This window comes from Giraffa tippelskirchi, chromosome 13, assembly GCF_054371585.1.
Source record: "Giraffa tippelskirchi isolate mGirTip1 chromosome 13, T2T-mGirTip1v1.2.pri, whole genome shotgun sequence".
Taxonomy (NCBI): Eukaryota; Metazoa; Chordata; class Mammalia; order Artiodactyla; family Giraffidae; genus Giraffa; species Giraffa tippelskirchi.
The window spans coordinates 100883526-100905525 of NC_137287.1; the positions used below are offsets into that span (position 1 = coordinate 100883526).

At 39.0% G+C, this 22000-nt stretch overlaps 1 protein-coding gene and 2 long non-coding RNA genes across 9 annotated transcripts in view; 2 read left to right on the top strand and 1 right to left on the bottom strand.

Annotated features, from left to right (window-relative positions):
• LOC145533015 (uncharacterized) lies at positions 1-2945 on the top strand. Its single transcript, XR_014073761.1, has 2 exons — positions 1-1422; positions 1633-2945. It is a non-coding gene; the product is annotated as an uncharacterized LOC145533015 (long non-coding RNA).
• Positions 2946-4043: 1098 nt separating this feature from the next.
• SPO11 (SPO11 initiator of meiotic double strand breaks) lies at positions 4044-20974 on the bottom strand. Of its 4 annotated transcripts, XM_081559344.1 has the most exons (13): positions 20788-20974; positions 18862-18975; positions 17494-17582; positions 17014-17080; positions 16688-16796; positions 16259-16342; positions 15068-15104; positions 14520-14629; positions 10764-10863; positions 10441-10478; positions 9463-9539; positions 7180-7291; positions 4044-6696 (listed from the first exon to the last, which is right to left on the bottom strand). In XM_081559344.1, the coding sequence occupies exons 1-13, from the start codon at positions 20916-20918 to the stop codon at positions 6577-6579; spliced, it is 1188 nt and encodes a 395-aa protein (XP_081415470.1). In that variant the 5' UTR covers positions 20919-20974; the 3' UTR covers positions 4044-6576. The 4 variants fall into 4 exon arrangements, with proteins under 4 accessions (XP_081415470.1, XP_081415472.1, XP_081415471.1 ...); XM_081559346.1 differs by lacking the exon at positions 18862-18975; XM_081559345.1 differs by lacking the exon at positions 15068-15104 and having other exon boundaries at positions 14520-14643; positions 16245-16342.
• Positions 12655-22000, top strand: part of LOC145533016 (uncharacterized) — a 39511-nt gene continuing 30165 nt past the window's right edge. For 2 of the 4 annotated variants that reach the window (XR_014073763.1, XR_014073765.1), the window contains exons 1-2: positions 12695-12964; positions 13453-13594. This is a non-coding gene — a long non-coding RNA (uncharacterized LOC145533016). Of the gene's footprint in view, positions 12965-13452; positions 13595-22000 lie in introns of all 4 variants that reach the window. The other 2 variants (XR_014073762.1, XR_014073764.1) reach the window with 2 other exon arrangements.

Here is a 22000-nt window from a genome sequence, read left to right on the forward strand (position 1 = left end):
CAGAGACATTACTTTGCCAACAAAAGTCTGTCTAGTCAAGGCTATGGTTTTTCCAGTGGTCATGTATGGATGTGAGAGTTGGACGGTGAAGAAAGCTGAGTGCCAAAGAATTGATGCTTTTGAACTGTGGTGTTGGAGAAGACTCTTGAGAGTACCTTGGACTGCAAGGAGATCCAATCAATCCATCCTAAAAGAGATCAATCCTGAGTGTTCATTGGAAGGTCTGATGTTGAAGCTGAAACTCCAATACTTTGGCCACCTCATGCGAAGGGTTGACTCATTGGAAAAGACCCTGATGCTGGGTAGGATTGAGGGCAGAAGGAGAAGGGGACGACAGAGGATGAGATGGTTGGATGGCATCACCGACTCGATGGACATGGGTTTGGGTAGACTCTGGGAGTTGGTGATGGACAGAGAGGCCTGGCGTGCTGCAATTCATGGGGTCGCAAAGAATCGGACACGACTGAGCGACTGAACTGAACTGAACCAGACCACCTGACCTGCCTCTTGAGAAACCTGTATGCAGATCAGGAAGCAACAGTTAGAACTGGACATGGAACAACAGACTGGTTCCAAATAGAAAAAGGAGTTCGTCAAGGCTGTATATTGTCACCCTGCTTATTTAACTTATCTGCAGAGTACATCATGAGAAACGCTGGGCTGGAGGAAGCACAAGCTGGAATCAAGATTTCCAGGAGAAATATCAATAAGCTCAGATATGCAGATGACACCACCCTTATGGCAGAAAGTGAAGAACTAAAGAGCCTCTTGATGAAAGTGAAAGTGAAGAGTGAAAAAGTTGGCTTACAGCTCAACATTCAGAAAACTAAGATCATGGCATCTGGTCCAATCACTTCATGGCAGATAGATGGGGAAACAGTGGAAACAGTGGCTGACTTTATTTTTCTGGGCTCCAAAATCACTGCAGATGGTGATGGCAGCAATGAAATTAAAAGACGCTTACTCCTTGGAAGGAAAGTTATGACCAACCTAGACAGCATATTAAAAAGCAGAGACATTACTTTGCCAACAAAGGTCCATCTAGTCAAGGCTATGGTTTTTCCAGTGGTCATGTATGGATGTGAGAGTTGGACTATAAAGAAAGCTGAGTGCTCAAGAATTGATGCTTTTGAACTGTGGTGTTGGAGAAGACTCTTAAGAGTCCCTTGGACTGCAAGGAGATCCAACCAGTCCATCCTAAAGGGGATCAGTCCTCTGTTCATTGGAAGGATTGATGTTGAAGCTGAAACTCCAATACTTTGGCCACCTGATGCGAAGAGCTGACTCAGTGGAAAAGACCCTGATGCTGGGAAAGATTGAGGGCAGGAGGAGAAGGGGACGACGGATGATGAGATGGCTGGATGGCATCACCGACTCGATGGACATGGGTTTGGGTGGACTCCTGGAGTTGGTGATGGACAGGTAGGCCTGGCGTGCTGCGGTTCATGGGGTTGCAAAGTCGGACACGACTGAGCGACTGAATTGAACTGAACTGAACTGGACTGTGACGCACATACGCCAACTATGAATATATCATCTGGCTTCCCCCTCCCCCTTTATGAATATCTAAAGGGAAAAAAAGGGGGGGGGGGATTGTGGTACATACACTGAACTTTCTCCTTTTCTTCTCAGTGTAGGCTGTGTACCAAAAACCTTGACGTCCGAGGATCCAAAGGACCTAGTTATAGAATGAAGATTCGGAAGGTCTAGTGTGGGTCTAAGAACCTACAGTTCTAGCAAACTCCCAGCTGAAGTCGCCAAATGGACCACAGTTGAGCACCAAGAATCTATATATTTAGAAATCACTTGGGGAAACTTTTTAAAAAATAACTGATGCCTGGGCCTCACTCTTGAAGATTCTGATTTAGCTGGTTTGGGGTGGAACAGAGGGGATTAATACTTTTTAAAAGCTCTCTTGAGTGATTCTAAAATGCAGCCAGAGTTCAAGAACTCTAGTCTAAATAATGATAATAGCTCGTTTATTATCTGGCTGCTCCATCTCCTGTAATTTCCAGAGCAGGCCTATAGGGTAGCTGTCTCCATTTTAGAGAAAAAGAAAATGAGGCTGAGAGAGGTAATGTGACTCGTCAGACATCACACAGCTGTTAAGCGACAGAGCCAGTTGAAGTAGGTCCTGTACCTACCTCTCCCAACCAGCAAAACCTTAGAATCATCTCTGACAAGTACTCCCTCCTCAGTGACACCGTTCCTCATTCTTTCCCACATGAATCATCTCATACCATCTCTCCTTTCATCTTTCAAAGTCCTTTCAGTGCTTATCATATTCTGTCTCATACAGTCATGGGTGTATTTGCCTTGTCTAGCTTCCTAGATTTTAAACTTTGTGTTTTACGCCCACATATATAGCACCGAGCACAGTCTTGCATATTTTGGTGTTTAATATGTGTTGAATTATATTTTCCATGTCCAAGGACTCTTCTAGAAGCCTCTGTTATATACAGATTCTTGTATAGTATTGGTTATTCAGCATACTTTAAAAAAATCTTTCTGCTGTTTAGGAATATGTAATTGACAAGCTGCTTTTCCATACCCCATCAGTGGAACAATGGTAGCAGCCTGTGTACCAAATGTAGCAATAACATTCCAAGAGTGTTATTCAAACCCACACTTGTCCTAACAGTTACACTACAGAATAGCTATTATTACTGTTTTCCCCATTTTACAGTCAGTGAAACCAAGGCCCGATTGTAACTTCTCCCAGTTACAAAGGCGGTGAGTAGATGTGGAACTGGGATGCAAGCAGCCTGCCCCTCAAAATATGACTTTACAGATGGAAGACAGCCTGTGGTGTCACCTAACTTTTCCCCTCAGAAACAGGAAGAGGGATCAAAACCATCTGTATCAGGGGGTATGATTATTGAGCCATAAAATCAAGGTGAAATTATGAAAAATTAATTAAAATTCAGTTTTGTTCATGGCTATTATTCACATTAGTAAATCCTTCTGCAGTGTTAACACAAGGGGCTATTTATGAATGACTATAGAGCTTCCCAGGTGGTGCTAACAGTAAAGAACCTGCCTGCCAATGAGACGTAGAGAGTTGCAGGTTCGGTCCCTGGGTTGGGAAGACCCCCTGAAGGAGGGCATGACAACCCACTTCAGTATTCTTGCCTGGAGAATCCCATGGTCAGAGGAGCCTGACAGGCTACAGTCCACGGGGTTGCAAAGAGTTGGACATGACTGAAGCAACTTAGCACGCACACATATAGTTTATATTCCATTTTTAGCTGAGTAGAGACTGAATATATTTGTAATTTTAGTATCAATTTCTTTTCATTTGCAGTGATCTTTAATTCTTCTATTTCAAAAGTCCTAATATGTTGTCTTAGGTTTTTGTAAATAGCTTGGTTGCAATGAAGCACACATTAAGTGTAGCGTTACAAGGAATTGGGGGCATCTAAAGCTGACGATACAAAACGGGTTCCTGTGTAGAAGTACTCAGTCTCACACAGAAAGCCTCATGGTTTTCACAACCTCTTGTATCTCAGACTCTTTCACCCCATTCCTGAAAACAAGGGCTTGAAAATATTACAAGGAAATGTCCACCCAAAATAGTGGAAGAATTTGAGAGAACTATAGAGCTTCTGCCAGCAGAGGGAGAGCTTGACTTCTTTTTACAAGATTGTTTTCTTGGTGAACAGAAGTCCAAACAGAAGTAATGTTTCTCAATAGTTTACTACAAAAACATTCCGCTGAAAATATTTTTTAACATCTATGTACTTGTGGCTTAGCTTTGACAGCATCCCTTCTTTTCAGCATCACTGAAGAGGTATTTACATCAAACAGTTCAAATGAGACACTAAGGGAAGTCATAGATGGAAATCCTGGACTGTTTTTTTTTGCCTGTTTTGTAGAAAGTGCAAAATGGGTTTATTTTCCCATGAAATCATGACTTCTGAAATCAATTAGCATCATCAATGATGACAGTTAAATTTCCCAGAAACCTGGGGATATTATGAGAGCTTTTATTTTACAAGGGTGATTATGAGCCCTTAAGGAAAAACCAAGATTCTCTGAACATCTTACTGTTGCACCAGTTTTTATTCACTTTAATTATAAACAGATTCCAACCCAAATGTTCTTTCTTGATTAAAATTATGAAAATATTAAAAATAAATACAGATGGTAGAGAGGATGTCTGTTGTCAGATGCCATTTTAAACATGTGCCTATTTTACAATAATCCTTTTTAGAAACAAATCTTAAGACTTAGAATTTTAGCTGGGTCCCAAACAGCTATTAACATTAACTTTTCATCTGTATCTAATAAAGATAGGGAGCTAAGCCCAACTGCAGTGTATTTTGCTCTCCTTTCTCCTCCCATTTTTGTTTCCCAAAATAAATGAAAATTAGTTTACATAAATTTCAAACATAAACTTGAAAGGAATTTAATTATCCAAAGTGAATGTATCTGCAAACCTTTTTCAAATCTATTTTCAGATTTTAATGACTATGGTAGATTTTTTATTTCTCCTCATTTTGACAGTATATCCTAATCCAGACCTTCTGTGGCTTAACCACATATTTCTAAGTTAGTATTTTCCTCCTTTACAAAACTTGTCAAAATTCAATGATTATTAGATGTTAAGGGAGGAAGCGTTGTATACATTCAAAGAAAACTTGCAATTTATAACATGTTTTTTAGAATTTGCAATAGTCTCACAAGTAAGTCAAATTAATGGTATACTAGAATATACTCAAGAGGAAATATCTGGTTCTGATGTGACTAGAGAACATAACGTAACAGGCTTGACATCAGGGACCCTTACTGGGCAGTGTGCATGCCTGGCCACACACGACACACTTGACAAGCACCAGTACCATGATTAAAGCATGAACTATGGAGTCAGACTCCCTGGGAGTAGGTTCCAGCTCCACTGCTTTGTAGTTATGTGACCTTGGGAAAGTTACTTAACCTCCCTGCATGTTTGATGCCTCATCTGAAAATGGAGATAGGAAAGGTACTTGCTCATAGGGTTTCTGTGAACATGAAATTAGTTAATGCTGGTAAACACCTAGAAAAATATCTGGCAACATAATAAGTGCTATACAAGTATTTTCTTTCATTATTGTATTTGACCTTATTTACCTCTTGAGTAGGGTTGCCTTACACCGGGGCAGTCACACAGGGCCTCGTGCTGAGTTTAAATCTCTGCTGCTGTCATCTTGAAATTCTTAATAACTCTGAAACAAAGGACCTACATTTACCTTCTGCACGGGGCCCTGAATATTCGGTACCTGGTCCTGCCCTGGAGGTAGATGGTGTCACTGTCCCCTTCTGCTACATCTGGCTGGGGCTTTAGACAAGCAACAGCCTCTGTGTTCTCACCTGTAAACTGTGAATCTAACTACTGCCCTGACAAGGCTCTTGGGAGAGTTAAGTAAGATAATATGTAAGCAGTGATTGGCGCATATAAATTCTCAGAGGTATATTCTGTTCACATTTATCGTGATAAAAATTAACCCAACATTTCATCACTTCTCCTGTAAATACATATTCTTGCCTACAATTACAAGAAAGTTTTCAGTGCAGTTAAAAGTTTGTTGAAAATACAGAATAAAATCATAAAACTAATCTCTGGAAAATTAAGATAGGTTTATGAGAGGAAAAGATCACACCTTTACTGTTACAGATAGGCCTTATTAAAATTTGAGGCTTCTGTAAATCTTGAAGTTGAACAAGTTCTTTGTTCTATAAACCTAGGCTAGAGAAGAATTCAATTGAATTTCAACTTGAATTTGGGTGAGAACTGATAAAACCCTGGGGAGATTTTTCAAATAAGTATATTATTAATAAGAAGTATGCTCAAAATCTAATCAAAGCACTGAGGATTACCTCAACCCAGTATTTATTCATAATAAACATTACCATTACTTTCACAGTGAATGACTGAGGCATGACCCCTACACTATGAAGGCAAAGGAAAATGTAACTAAGAAGAAACTGCTGGATACTTGCATTAATTTGCAACCTTTAAAATTTAGGTTATTATTACTTTTGTTACTGGGGCTTCCCTGGTGGCTCAGACTGGTAAGGAAACCTCCTGCCATGCGAGAGACCTGGGGTTGATCCCTGGGTTGGGAAGATCCCCTGGAGAAGGGAACGGCTACCCACTCCAGTATTCTGCATAGTCCATGGAGTCGCAGAGTCGGACACGACTGAGTGACTTTCACTTCACTTCTTCACTTTTGTTACTAATAGGATATTTCATGCCTTAACATTACTTGTACTGTAGAAAGTAAATAAAGCATTTCTGCAGACTTTGATGACATGTGTTAGACATTTTTTCAAACAAAATTTAAAAGTCAAAATAACATACATTCTTCTATGATTTAATTTAGAACATAGGATAGAAATTAATCTCTAAGAGAATGATAAAGCCTTCTCGAGAAAATTAGAGTATAGCATTTTTTGACAAAGTTACAATTATGAAAAATTATTATATTTTACCTCTACAAAATGAAGAACATTTGTTCTTTCCACAACAGTATCTACTGCTGAAAACAAAACTAATGAAAAGCCTCTTGTGATCACAAGATATATTCTGACATATTTTTATATCCACCCACCAAATTTTAATTTATTAGGTAAGTACACTCTGGAAAGATAGTCTGATGAGAGGAAGGTCAAAGCTTGAATTTCTGCCTTCATTTTAGAGTCTCCCATTATTTCCATCTGTCAATAAAAGTAAACTATAGTCATACCAGAATCCTTTGCTACAGTTCTGTCAACTCAAACTGGTACATCTAGATTTGTTTTAGTCTCCAAAACCATGGGCAATAAACTTTAGGTCAGCCAGAATATTCTAGAGCTGCTACAGCTAAAAATATTAGTATGGGTTCCTTCAATTATTAGGAATGGTCTGGCATCTTTATAATTTCCTTTTCTGCTTTTTTCCTTCATGAACTAGGATAGAACCGTAGACAATAGGTATTTAACTATGATGAGAATAAATTAGGTCAACTCCACCCAGCTAATCTTATCTATTAGCATTCACAATTCAATGTTTCAGCAACAATTTACTGCCAAACAATGCACGTGGCAGTTGCTGGTTATATAAAAATTCAAGAAGGATAGCTTCAAAATATGATGCAAATAGCCACTGCTAAAAGTAAAAAGCAATAAAACATGACATTTGCATTTTAAAAAGAAACATACTTCTTTTCTCCAAAATGGTTGGCAAGTAATATAAGGTCTCTTTAGGATGCTGTCAAGTTTCATCTGGTCCCGTTTTGTCAGTGGAATTAAAGTACCTTTGGGTATATTTAATCTGGGGGGAAAAATAGGTGAAAAAAAAATCAGTAAAAACAAAGTGCTCCTGTAACTTTATGGTCACATACATTTCATTTTTATTTATCATGCTATTTCAAAAGACTCAGAAATAACAGATGAAAAAATCAGTACAGGTTCACTTTTAAATATGGAGTTTGAGGGAATCTGGTAGGTCTTCGACCAGCAAGTGTTCAAGATCATAGTGGAAGTCTGTTTCAAGTTGTTGTTTTCTTTCATGCCACACTCACAGGATGATGACAGGAAGATAGACATTGGTTATAAAACAAATGCCGGGAGCACTAACATCATGTGTCTCAACACCAAGGCTGCCCCCAGAGCACCGCAGTCTTAGAGCAGTGAGTGCCAGTGTGTGTGTGGCCAGCAGTGAGATCCACTGTGGGATTTCAGGTCCCACTGAATCCTTAATTCTTTGTAATTCAATGAGAATTTTCTGGGCCAAGGAAGTTAGTCTATCAATTTTCACTTATGCACTCATGCGTGCACACAGACGTACGTACACACATCTATCTTGTTTCAAATTTTTAAAAAGTGGATTGTAATTTTATCTTGGTATGTGTTTTAAAAATAGAACATGAGAGGTCCAGGATTTATGCTGTGAATTGCTTTTTGAAGTCACAAATCCTGGATTTCCCAGCAGAGCTCTAGTTTCAAACAGTCTTTCTCAATGTCCCCACAATAATGACTATTTGCCACTGGCAGCTCCTGGATAGGGTAACAATTTGATTGAAAGGGAGGCCTAGAGGATTTCCCTTGAAGCCATGTTTGTGTAGTTATCATGCTGTTTTTTCTTTGATTGTATATTTATTTAGAGTACATTTTATATTGAGGGCACTGGTGGAATTTATGAGATACACCTAGAGTTTCTTCATTTTCCACCTTAATCCTATTCTCTGTCCTAAACTTGTATTAGAAACAATCTTCATACAAATAGATCACCCCCAAGGGATTTTGACCATGATGTATACACTAAACTGAACAAAACTTTGCTTCACTACAGCGTAAACATTCAAAAGTCAAAGCCTGAATGTTTTCTCTTGTGCCCTCATTTTGTAAGAAGCAGTGATCATTCCATTTTTAGAAAATAAGCGCCTTTAACCAAGGTTTGCTCACTGCTTGAAGAAATCCAAATATGTTTAATTTCACTCTCACCTCTCACTAGCCAATTAAAACAATAAAATATCTTAAAATATCACATTAGCAGAGATGAATAAAGTGATAATGTCTTATGCTGAGGGGCAGGTGGGCTCTTACTCTCCAGGGAAGACAAAATAATTAACCTATCCGGAGGGCAGCTGAAGCCTTAAAAATGTGCATACCCTTTGACCCAGCAATTCCTGGAATTCAGCCTATGGGACTAATTAAGGATACAGGCAAAGATTCAGTCACAAGAGGGTCGGTCAGAGGACTATCTTTCAAAACAGAGATTTGGAACCCATCCAAATGTCCAGCTACAAGGGACTGACCAAACAGACGCACTCAGAATTGAAACCAAGTGGAAGAAGACATTCAAATAAGATCATAGGGATGTATTTATTGATAAGGAAGTGCAATTACATTGTGTTGTGGGAGAAAAGATTACAAAATCAAGCTCTTCCAAATTCTTTTGGAAGAAATTATGGCAACGCACAGCAAATAATCTACAAGGGCAGAACTGTTCGTCTATAGGTGACTTTTATCCTGTTACTTAATGATATTTTTTTCTATAATGAACACATATATCTTAAAACTGACAAAATGTGGATCCCCTAACTTTAAGTAATCTTAAAATGAGATTTTTAAATGAAATTAAGAACCTATGATAAAATCAATTCAGATGGCAAATGGTGTTGTCAATGATTACTATTTAGATTCAATGTCTTAATACTTTCTATGCATAAAAAAATTATTAAAGGCTTTAACCATAAGGGTAAAACAAAAAAATGTCTTCTAACTAGCTAAAGGCTCAATTAACCAAATATATTTAAGTATTTTAGTAGTTGAAACAGAAACATCGATAAATTAAATTTATAATGATATAATCCTGAGTTATTGTGAACAACATAAGTAAAAAACAGTAAGCGCTTCTCCTGGTAGTGACTCTTCAGGCTGAATGCTACATGTTACAGTGAGTCATCATTTTAAATACCTTCATTCTGCTAACTGTCTAACCTTTTGATATCAGAAGGGAGGAGACCAAGCCATCTAATAGCTGGAACTGTGAGATTATGGGCTTCAAAAGACATAGCCTAAAATAAAGAGCAGAAGTATATTAGCTAAACCTTTTGCAGAGAACTAGCATACTCGTTTTTGCAGCAATTTTTTTTCAACTTTTTAAGGACTAGTACTGAAGACTTCACACTCCCCGAGGCCACAGAAGTAAGAATATCACCAAGAGCTTAGCTAAACTGAACTTTCGGTGGAGGTTTTAAAACTGCTCTATACTATTTCTGTGTTGATTTTCTATAATGTGAAAGTACAAATGACCCTCTCTGACCCAAATTTATTGTTATTTGTGATTCCACACCTTAATCCTTGCTCCACCATCCTTTTCTTCTGCTATAAACATATATATCAGGGACACGTAAAGTGTATACCAATGGTTCCTAAGCTTTACCATGAGTCAGGATCACTTGGAGAGCCCACCCTTAGAATTCCAGACTCAGGAGGTCTGAATGGGGACTGAGATTTGCATTTCTAACAACTTCCCAGGACCACATTTTGAGAACCACTGATGTTAGCAGTTGTCGTCCCTAGTGGTAAAGTTTGGTGGTCTTTGCATTTCTCCTGATGGTTGAATTGGAAAAGTCAGAATTCAAGACTATATATAATTTTCAGGGTATAATTGGTAATCAGTGTTGTTATGCTGAGGGCTTGCAGTTACTTCAGCAGGCCAGGAGAGTGGAGGATAATTAAGGCCTCTTGCCCGAAGGTAATCCCACTCTGTCATCTGCAGTCACACTGGTTATGCTGGAAGCTGGAATCACAGACTCTGAAACAGAGCGCCCCTAGACTAGGACAGTAGCTTCCCTGGTAACTTTTGGGGGCCCTCAGCTTACTAGGGGCTGATAAGTAAATGCAGAAATCACTCCGGTGAATAATATAAACTATCTCAATAGTGGAAAAGGAAAAATATTTTTCTATACTTACCATAGATCCGTACTTGTAGATACACATTATCTCTATGCCTGTTAAAAGAAAGTTAACTTTGAAATTTGTCTTCTTGCATATTAGAGTTAGATAATTATATCTAACATCTGCAATTTTTATTTTTGTGGACGATACCAATGGAAAATTTATGGTTCAGTTTAATACAGTAAAAAATGATAAATGCCCCAAATGATTAGTCATTCATTTAAATCTAATAATCATATTCTTTTAAAGTATTTTATGAAAGTGTTCTATGAGCAGAAAAACACAGCTATAAATATGATTTGATTATGACTATTTCAAATAGTCTAACAATAAATTACCATGTGGATCAGCATCTACCAGAGTGAAAACAGGAATGTGAAATGTATCCCACAGCTTCTTGACTAGAAGTCTTGTATTCAGATCAGGTACCCCCTTTCCCTAAAAGCAAGGATTGAAATCACGCATTTTAATTTCAGTAGAATGAAACTGATGACACTGTATCCTTATTTTATTATTAACATAAATATCTTCATAACTTTGACTTAGCTATCCCAGTCCTAGGAAAATATTTTAGCAGAAACAGAAATAATAAAAAATGTGACCTACATAAAGATGTCCACTGCAGTGTTACTTAAAAGGACAGAAACCACAGTAAATATATAAAAGATCTAACAACAGGCACGTGGAAAGGCAGCATAGCACAGTGGTGACATGCATCAGCTTCAGGGCTGACTGCCTGCGCAGGCGTCTGGCTCTGCTACTTCCTAGCAGCATGGACCTCAACAGTCATGAAAACTCTTTGAGGTTTGGGGCTTTGTAATAACACCTTCCAATATTATTACAGAAACTAAATTATATTTAATAATTAGAAAGCATTTAAAAGTATCTGGTTTAAATTCAGGATTTAATAAAACCAAACAGTAGAATAGTATTATGAAGTCACTAAAACAATAAGTATGTAGAAAAATAATTTGAAGAGCATTACAATAATGTTAAAAGAGAGAACAGGAAACCAAATGAAATGTGGAACAGGGAGGAAGCAAGTAGAGATGAGAACGGGCTTTTGATGGGACAGCCCTGAGTCTGAATTCCCTCTCCACCAATCACTAGTGGGTTTCCTAGTCTCTTTAGGCTGTGGCTTTATTTATAAAACTGGGATAAATACGCCTACCACCCAGAGTTATGGCACTGTAGCAATGTGGAGTTGAACTATCTTAATCCCAGTACTAGTTGTTTTTTTTTTTAATATGTATTTATTTAATTTACTTCTTTGGCTGTGTCTGGTCTTAGTTGCAGCACACAGGATCTTTTGTTGTGGCACTTGGGCTTTGTTGCCCTGTGGAGTGTGGGATCTTAGTTCCATGACCTGGGATTGAACCCACATCCCCTACACTGCAGATTCTCAACCACTGGACCACCAGGGGAGTCCCTCACCAAGTCCTAGTTTTGACCAGCCTTGAGATTGTGGTAAAATACCTTCCGGGGTCCCAGTGTCCTATTGTTAAAATGGGGATGATAATAATACCTATCTCATAAGGCCTGGTAGGCTGCAGTCCATGGGGTCGCTAAGAGTCGGACATGACTGAGCAACTTCACTTTCATTTTTCCCTTTCATGCATTGGAGAAGGAAATGGCAACCCACTCCAGTGTTCTTGCCTGGAGAATCCCAGGGACGGCAGGGCCTGGTGGGCTGCCGTCTATGGGGTCGCAAAGAGTCGGACACGACTGAAGTGACTTAGCAGTAGCAGCATAAGGCTGGAGAGACTTTAGAAGTTGATATGAGGGCATGAAGAGAAGGGGGCAACAGAGGATAAGATGGTTGGATGGCATCACTCACTCAATGGACATGAGTTTGAATAGGCTCCGAGGGATGGTGAAAGAGAGGGAGCTGGTGTGCTGCAGTTCATGGGGTCTGAAAGAGTCATCAGACACAACTGAGTGACCGAACAACAAACAACGTAGAAAACAGCAGTAAATGTGAACCCTTATTATGTAAAGTGCCTAGCAGAGTTCCTGGTACATCACGAATACATAGTGAATGGTAGTGTATTTTAATTGTTTCCTTTGGGAGAGATAACCCATATATGTGGTCGAGGAGTCAGACAGTACCAAAGATTCCTTCCCAGCCCAGCCCTTGACTCTCAGCTCCCCTCTGCAGGGGCAGCTACTACAGGCCAGCTTCTAGTGGGTGTTTCACCATAGTAACAGCAGCAATTATCAATGGGTGCCATGACAGCACCAACATGTATGTAGATAAAGACTAGAAGGCAGCATTCAAGAGGAAAGACAAGGTAAAGAGAGAAATGTGACCAAGAGCTGAGCTTTATGTGCATCTCCAGTGCACTAGTACTAGCTGTGATTCAAACTCCAAGGGCTGAAATGGAGGCCTGGGCCACTGTTGGTTTCTTTGTCTATGACGGCTTGTCTTCTGATCAGTCCAGCAAGCATGCACTCTCACCAGGAAGGTGTGAGAGCAGGAGGACTCCACCAAAAGTGAACCACAGGACAACGCCACTGAGAGATCACTTCAGGGGTTCAGGTATGGCCTTTATTACTGACGAGGTCTCAGTGTACATTTTCTTTCACAACTGTTCTCCCCTCTCTTCAAACTGGGCACATGCCACTAGGATCTCCTGTTATCATCTCAAATTTTTATTTCTAAGACTACGTTCAACATCTTTTTTCTATGAAGAACCAAGCCTCCCTGCCACTTGTTCTATAGCATCCACAGGGACATTGTGGTAAAGCTCCACACACCAGAGTCATTTTGACTCATTCCTCTCATCCCGTGGTCATCACGTCCTTTTAAACTTGCCTTGGAATGTCCTTTGCTTGAGTCCTTTCTCTTTAACCATTTCCCTGGCAACCTGCCACCACGGTAACTACCTGAAAGCCTCCAGACAGGCTCCCTGAATCCAGTTATCTCCCTATCCATCTAACTGATGATGCTACCACACGAATCCTTGTCATTTCCTTCCTCACCAATCCTCACTTTTGTTAACACTTGATATTTTTGCACTAAATCAGGATGCCTCCTGGGGGTGGCCAGGCCTTCCAAGATGCCAACAGCTGCCCAACATCCTGCTCCCTCGGCAGGGCAGCTCTCCTCACTGCTTCCACAAACATACCTCACAAGCATCATACTTACCATTAATAAGCCAGGAGAACTGTAAGTAGATGAGCTTTTTTTTTTTACTCAGAGAACTTGGTCTTTATGCAGATCTTTAAGAGTGGAGGAAGGCTGGCACAGAAGGGGGAACCTGATGTGTCTGTTGCTCTCCCATCATCTCACTGACCCACACCCCTGGCTTCCTGGACTGCCACCTCCTTCTTCCCCAGGCCAGCAGATGTCATTGGTCTCCCCGGTTTTATGAACACCTCCCACAATACCCTTTGCTAATTATTGCCTGTAGCTCTCTATGTATTACCTAAACGTATGCTTCTGTGTTCTTTGCTCTTCTTTCAACATTTATGTTAGAAAAAAAAAATACACCAGTATACAAACCATGTGAGGAAGAACAAGAAGTGGCTCTTGTTCATTCAACCCTGTCAAAGCTCCCATGTTACCATATTATAGTCAAGACAAGTAGCCCCTGTGCGAATGGTGTGAGGGTGATACTGAGAGCCTGTGTCAACTTACATTTTTATTAGACAATCTCTGGTATTTAGGAATCGGGACCATCACCTTGATTTCAGTCAGATTTGAGGATGGTTAAATAAACGCCTTGGAAATTCTTGTTCTATAATCCCAAAGGATGCTTCATAGTGAAAAGAGAATGCTGTTCAAGCTCATAGATGATGTTATAAACCACTCTTGTGTGTATATGTGCTTCAGTCGCATCTGACTCTTTGCAATTCCATGGACTGTAGCCAGCCAGCCTCCTCTGTCCTTGGGATTTCTCAGGCAAGAATACTGGAATAGGTTGCCATTTCCTACTCCAGGGGATCTTCCTGACCCAAGGATAGAATCCATGTCTCCAGCATTGGCAGGCGGACTCTTTACCACTGAGCCACCTGGGAAGCCATAAACCCCTCTTACTGATCGCCAAAGTAGTACGTTAGTCTGCTAATTGAGGTAAAAGTAGATAATATACCGTAATCATGATGCATGGAGACATTTTGTTGCAAAAGTTGTCATCCAGGAGTCGCTGAAATGTCGCATCTTTTTCTACAATTAGTAGAAATTTCGCATCCGTAATTAAATCTGTGAAGTTAAGGCTGATAAATTTAAGGCATGTGTGTTTCAACTGAACCACTAATTATAAGTAACGATGCCATACAGATCAATTCAAAAGTAGCTATAGATATAGAATTTTTGTTTTTACCTTCACACTTCAGATACCTAGTCTTTTCCAGGGCATCTTCCCAACCCAGGGATCGAACCTGCTTCTCTTGCCTCTCCTGCATTGGCAGTCAGATTCTTTACCACTAGCGCCACCTATTTATACACAGTATTTACATATCTGTCTTTCTTACTAGATAGTGAGCTCCTAAAAATATCCTAGAAAAGGGAGCATGGTGTGTTCATCTTGACCAATACAGGGTATGGCTTACTGGTTACACATTAAGGAGGCTTTATTTATTAAAGTAAAAATGAATGAACATTCTGTAAGTTTAACTAGCTTTCTCACTCAAAGGATACTCTGAATTCCTTGAATATTAGATGGCACAGCAACAGCCTAAGTTAACAAAAGGAGAAAGTTTTTATTTTAAATAAATAACAAGTATAACAACATTTGGGTTTTTCTGGTGGCTCAGACGGTAAAGAATCTGCCTGCAGTGCGGGAGACCTGGGTTTGATCCCTGGGTTGGGAAGATCTCCTGGAGGAGGGCATGGCAACCCACTTCAGTATTCTTGTCTGGAGAATTCTCATGGACAGAAGAGTCTGGCGGGCTACAGTCCACGGGGTCACAAAGAGTCGGACATGACTAAGTGACTAAGCAAACATACACAATAACATTTAAAAATTTATCAAGAACACTTTTTGTTGTTGTTTAGTCGCTCAGTTGCAACCCCCGTGGACTATAGCCTGCCACGCTCCTCTGTCCATGGGATTTCCCAGGCAAGAACACTGGAGTGGGTTGCCATTTCCTCCTCCAGGGGATCTTCCCAAGCCAGGGATTGAACCCATGTCTCTGAGTCTCCTGTATTGCAGGTGGATTCTTTACCACTGAGCCACTGGGGAAGCCCTATATTTTCATTTTTTAAAAATACAGTGGTCAGAAGTCTATGCCTCAGTAAGAAAATAGTAGGACACAGATTTACTTTTCAATAAGAAAACAGACATACGACCCAAACTACTTCCCAGCAGGTGAAAATTTCTTGGAAACTTTATAGATATGTGGCTTAAAAAGCAGAAACTGATGAAGGAAAGACTTCCTTATGTAGAATCTCATAGGTGTCATTCTCCTCTTTCCAAAATGGTGAGTTGACCATTTCCAAACTTCCGTGCTAGTTCTGTGACTTTCTACGTACTAAAGCCTAGCAAACACTTTAGTATCAAACTTACAAATTTCAGAACCAGACAATTTTATGAAGATTACATAAATAGCCATGCTAAAATGGTCAAGTCACACTCTACCTGAAAACAACAAACAGTGCATTTAAAAAAGGAATGTATATGTTTGTTTATTTCAATACGACATCTGACAATTGGCATATTTGAAAATTGGGTAGTGTACAACCCCATAAAGCACATACCTATTCATCCTTTCCTTTTATTTTAAAGTCTTAAGCTCTGAACTACATAACAAGGCCAGTCAATAAAGTGCATTTCAAACACAAAGGAGTTTGAAATGGAGTGGAAGCACGTGAACACATTATGATGCTTACTGTTGCACGTGTGCAGTTCACCTTGGTGCCATCTTCCTCGAGGTACTTTAAATCGCCAGCAATTAAACCTTTTGATGTAGACAGCTGAAAAAAGTAATAGTCATATATGAAACCTTTTTCTCAAGTGCATTTTATGCTTCCAAGTCCCTTCTCATGTTCACCTGCTAAATTATATAGGCATTTTGGATTAGACTGGAATTTAAGAAATAAAGGAGAAAATATGTAAGCGTTTAGGAATGAAAAATATTTGAAAATTCATCAGTTTTGCTTCCTTTAGCCAAGGGGATACACTGAGACTATATTATTCAAATTCATAGTGAGAAAAATATAATATCAAATATATGAAAAGAAGGCACAGGTTACATTTATTCTTCTATTATAATTTTCATATATTTTGTCTTAAAATATCTTGTATTAAATGCTACTTACTATATGCAGACTCCTCCTCGGGACTTTTAACATACAGGAAATATCATTGATAATATTGTCCACAACAGTCTGATTACCAAAGAGTTGGCTATCAGTGTAATAAATGTCTCTGTGAAAATTTTAAAAATATATATTTTAATTAACCATATTTTCTCTGAATATAAGTATTGGAATATTAACTGAAGAAAGCTTTGAGTGGATGTAAACAAATAATTTATTACCCACAGTCTAGTTTTATGTAACTTTTCAAAACACATAATGAAAGTCAATCCCACTAAACCTCACAACGCATTTCAAAAAGTAATTTATTAGAACAATGTACTTACCTTTTGGTTGCATAAGTGTTGCTCTGTACTAATTTATAAATCATGGAAAATATTTTAAGAATTAGTGCTGGAAAATAAGATGCAATAAGTGAGTTATTCATCACTTACAAAAATCAAAACATTCTGTGATCAAGGATTAACTCTCTTCAGTTACTTTCCACAACATTATAAAAATTATCTTTCCAAAAGAGAAGTGTTAAGTACAGAATGATAATTGTCTACAAGTTAGATAAAATTAAGTGTTCTATGTACAGCAAAATTGAAAGAATATTTTTCCACTGAATCATATACTTGAACATTCATTTTGGAATAATACTTTACTTCCACAGTTATTGACAATGCAAAATTCTACAAATTTATTTCAAGTACAGGAGGGCCTATTAATGAACAAGTAAAATTATTTAGCTCAGAACAACTATAACCCAGAAAGTAATCAAAATTATTTATTTTACCACTAAAAGCTAAGAAAGATGAATTTACCAAAATTTTTAACTGATTTTGGTGAATCACTTTTGATTTTTCTTGTGGTACAATGAGATACCATGTGAAGACCCACAGAATCTTCAAACCTGTCATTTTGTTTAAAGCAAGGGAATAGAATAAAAAAGAGTTAACTTCTGAACACCAAACAACATATGATTAATGTCTTCTTCTGAACATCATTTAAATCCACATTTCTTCTCAATGTAAGCACTGAAGTTTTAGGATAACCTCGTTTATAAGCTTAGAGAATTCCAAGTGGTAATTAGGTAATTATCTTTGCAACATACAGAGGCACTAAAAGACTGTTTGAAATACATGAATTAAATACTTTTGATTATAGTGTGTGCATGTGTGTGTATTTCTTTTCTGGGAAGACATTTAGAGTATATGAACTATTATAAATTATTTCACAATTTTATTAGAATTTTGCTTATTGATTTAATACTTTTATTCAATTTAACAAGAAGTTTTGAAATATTTCATTTAATTTACCCCCAAAGTTACAGTAATGAAATAAGTTTATACTAAGTTGTTAAATTGAACTGCCAAGCCTGTCCTAAAGATGGCAGAAGGCACCAGGCAAACAGGCCAGGTGACAGCCGCTTCAAGACTTGGTGAAATCCACCTTGCAAAATATGATTCAAAAGTTTACAGTTTCACTAATTATACTGATCATAAAAGAATAATGAATGACCAAAGAGCCTTAAGATTTCTTTAATTCTTTTCCTGTAACTCTTACTGAGGACTAATCTTGCAGTGTTTTTCATTGTTTAGTGAAAAGGGTCTACAAGTTGAGGACCTGAAAGAACCAAACTATATAACTAGATTCCAAGACTCTGATAAAGCTGATTGCCGATTTTACCCTCTTGGGGACATGACTTCGCATGGGGAGATCTGCTAAGAGAATGAGCCATTGCAATGTGTTCTGTGCTCAGGATACATTTATTTTGGTCTCAATATCAGGGCTGGTTATAGCTCCCCAGAGCAAGTGGTTTGCTTCTGCAGTACAGATAAGAATTCTGATGGTGATATTTTCCCCCTTGAGTGCTAGAAAGCTTAAATCCAAGGCTGGAGCCTATTTTTAGCAGGACTGCAAGACTTTATCATATGCATTTTGAATTCTAACTTCTTTTGGTGCTCCATTTTTTTGTTCCTAGCATTGTTTTCCCTTTGCCTTATCTTTTACACCTACTTCTAGTTTACATAACCTGCCTGTATGGTATGTATTTTATAAACTTCCTTAAATCCTTTTTGGCAGGGTAAAGGCAACAAATAGAATTAAATCCAACTAGAACTCTAACTCAAATAAATTCTAATAATGACTTAGATAATGCACTTAAAAATTTAAAAATGCAAAATGCCCACTTTATATTTTCCCAGCTTGATCTGTTGTCTATTGTGAATGCAGGCGCTTCATTTCTTGCCAAGCTTGTGACTATGTCTTGGATAATTTTTTCTATAGATGAAAGAACCTCAGAACTGAAACAATAAACACAATGATTCAATCTTAATTCTAAATTAGACCTTTACAATAGGTAACATTTCCCCAGAATATTAATTTTTTGTTTCATTGGTTGTTTTTTAAGACTAGATGATACATGTCAATAATATTCTCTCCCATAAATTTTAACATGAGTAATACATTAAAACAATTGTATTTATAGTGGTGAATTTCAAAGAAATTTCATTTGCTTATAATTTTACTTCTCAATTACCAACTTAAGTAATATCTCCCTTTTAATGACCAATTTATAAATACATATTTATCTACTCTTCAGATCAACCTACTTTAAATACAAACTCATTGACTTGAAATACTACTGATAAATGTTTTAATTGATGTAGTACTGGCTTTGAATTTATTTCCCCAAATGCAATGTGAAACTATTTCAAAAGAAGTTCTTACTATAGTATGTTACCCTAATTGATGTCATGCCATAAATCAGCCCTTTTGAATTTTAGTGATACAAAAAGAAAAAAGTTTAATCATTACCATAAAAGGGCTTGGCAACTACTACACCACAGAAAATTATTAAGACTTAGCCCAGTTTTCTGTCAGCTGACTCTTAATTTCACAAGCCATCAGCTTCAAAAAATGTTATTCTGTTATGAACACCATAAGAATATTGCCTAGGAAGGAAAATCATATTAAATCTAGAAAATGCACAAAACGTAGTGTTCTAATTTCCATAGAAACTTCACAGCTTTCATTGAAAATGCATGTATCATAAAATAACTTTTAAAACATTCAATATTTTCTAATTTTGAGAGGCAAAAACTGATTCAAGTATCTTATTCATTTTCCTAGTTTGGAAAAAAAGCTGCAATAATATTATGACCAACCTTAAAACAATCAGATTTACATCTGAAACCTAAACAGGGACTGCCACCCCCTTCTTTTACCCTCTTCTAGTACTCCCTTAAACTAAAACATTTTGTAAAATTTGTCTGTCACTTTCTAGGGCTTCTTGTTTTTTTTGGTAGTTGGTTTGGGCTTAAATAACAGTAATTTGTTTAAGTGAAAAACCTTGCTGATAAACTGGAAAAGCAGATCAAGTAAGCGGAAAAACAGACCATTTTAAGTGAAAGTGGTGAATAGTGTAAACATATTTCCTGCAGTTAACTCCAGGTTGGGCAGCTGGAGAATCTCTGTAATTGATTTTATCAGCACCACACTCTGAGCTAAACTCTAACTGCTTTAACTGATTTAAAGAAATGTGTATTTTCTTCCCTTTCAGGTCCATAAATCCCATTGTCTTACTATAAACCACTTAAAATGTGTTGACTTCCTCATTCATTTTGATAAAACACTTATTAAGAACTCACAACATTGATTTCCCACCTTTTCTTCAAAAAAAAAAAAAATGCTTGAAAATCTCTAGATTGTCACAATTTAAAAAAAATAAACACCAAGCCAAACTGTGCCTTAAACTCCTCAAACTGTCCAGATCTCAGGAAACCTGTGACCCTAGCTGTGGAGATGCTCCTGGAACATTCTAGAAGACACAGCGAGGGGCTGATGGGGTGCGGTGTAGGTGCGGCTGGCACCAGGCTTTTTGAATTGAGAATAAGTTAACAGAAGAAATAGGGGGCACTAAACAAGGGCCTTTCTTGGGGTTCAGGGCTGGTGAGCCAAACAGGCCTCAACATTCTGAGGCGGCCTTGCTCCCCGAACTGGGGAGATGGGAAGGGGGCCCAGCATTTCTCCACAGAGCACCTCAAGCCGGGCTGGGCAGAACCTTCTTGAGCCCTAACTCCCAGCAGTCTGTGCCCCAGAAAGAGCCCGTATACCTAGAAGCCAAGCGCATCCCCCCGCCCGCGGGCTCCTCGCCGCCTCTCCTCAGGGAGGCCAGCAGGGAAGCCCTGTGCTGGTCCAAAACCTCGAAAAACGAGGCCTCAGGGCCCCTGGGCGTAAAGGCCATAAGGACCGACTGCAACAAAAGCGTCCAACAACAGGAGCTCCACCTGGCCTGAGATCACCCTTCTCTGTACCCACAATGCACTTCCAGGCGTGGGGCCTGGAAGGACAGCGCTCCTCTCCCGAGCTGGGGGCGGGGTGGCGGGGCGGACTGCGCATGCGCACACCTCACCCCACAGTAGGGCTGGACTAACGCATGTGCATAGCACTTGCCCTGACTGAGACATCTGAGCACAGGACTCTATCAGGTGCAATCTCATCTGGGAGACGAAGTGATGGGCCCCTTCCTGGGTCCCTTCTGACAAACCTCAGGGACCAGCGTCAGGGACCAGCAAGATATATTTGGGATACGGGACCAAGATTTGAGACCTTGAAATGGTTTTATATCTCCTTTTTTTGGCTATTTAGGAAAAGTCCTATCAGTGATTTTTCACTAAAACAAGTAGCTATGGCTGTCCAACTGTGTATCAGACACAGTTCTAGGCACTGGGTTCAGATGAGGATCAAGGCAAACGAAATTTCTGCCCTTGCTAGCATTTATGTAGTAGCCCAGGGCTTAAAAACCTATTTCATTCAGCCTCTCCCTTTAAATTCTCATAACCACACCAGTGGGGATTTTGCAGGAGAGGAGAAAGCGGTCCACAAGCCCAGGCAAGCCTGGGTTAACATCCCAGCTCCATCACTTTGTTGGCCTGCCAGATTTGCAAATTACAACACAGGACCCTCAGTTAAAATTGAATTGCAGATAAACAGTGAATACTTTTTTTTAAGGATAACTTGGTCCCATGCAATCTGTGGGACACTCTTTTACTAAAAAGTTATTTCATTGTTCACCCAAAATTCTTTTTTAATTGGTCATCCAATATTTTAACCTAGCAATCCTCCCCTTGCAGATTTGAACTGAGCCTTCACCCCTACTCTCTTCTAGAGCAGAAGACAGAAATTCTGAAGCCTCAAGGAAGGAGTGCAGCCCCTGGGGGACAGTTTCCTTGAGGGAGAGGAAACAGGGAGAGGCCCTGGAACAAGGTGGCGCTGAGGCCTTCCTAGGGAGTAGGGGGCAGGATGGTGTCCTGGGGTCTTGACCCC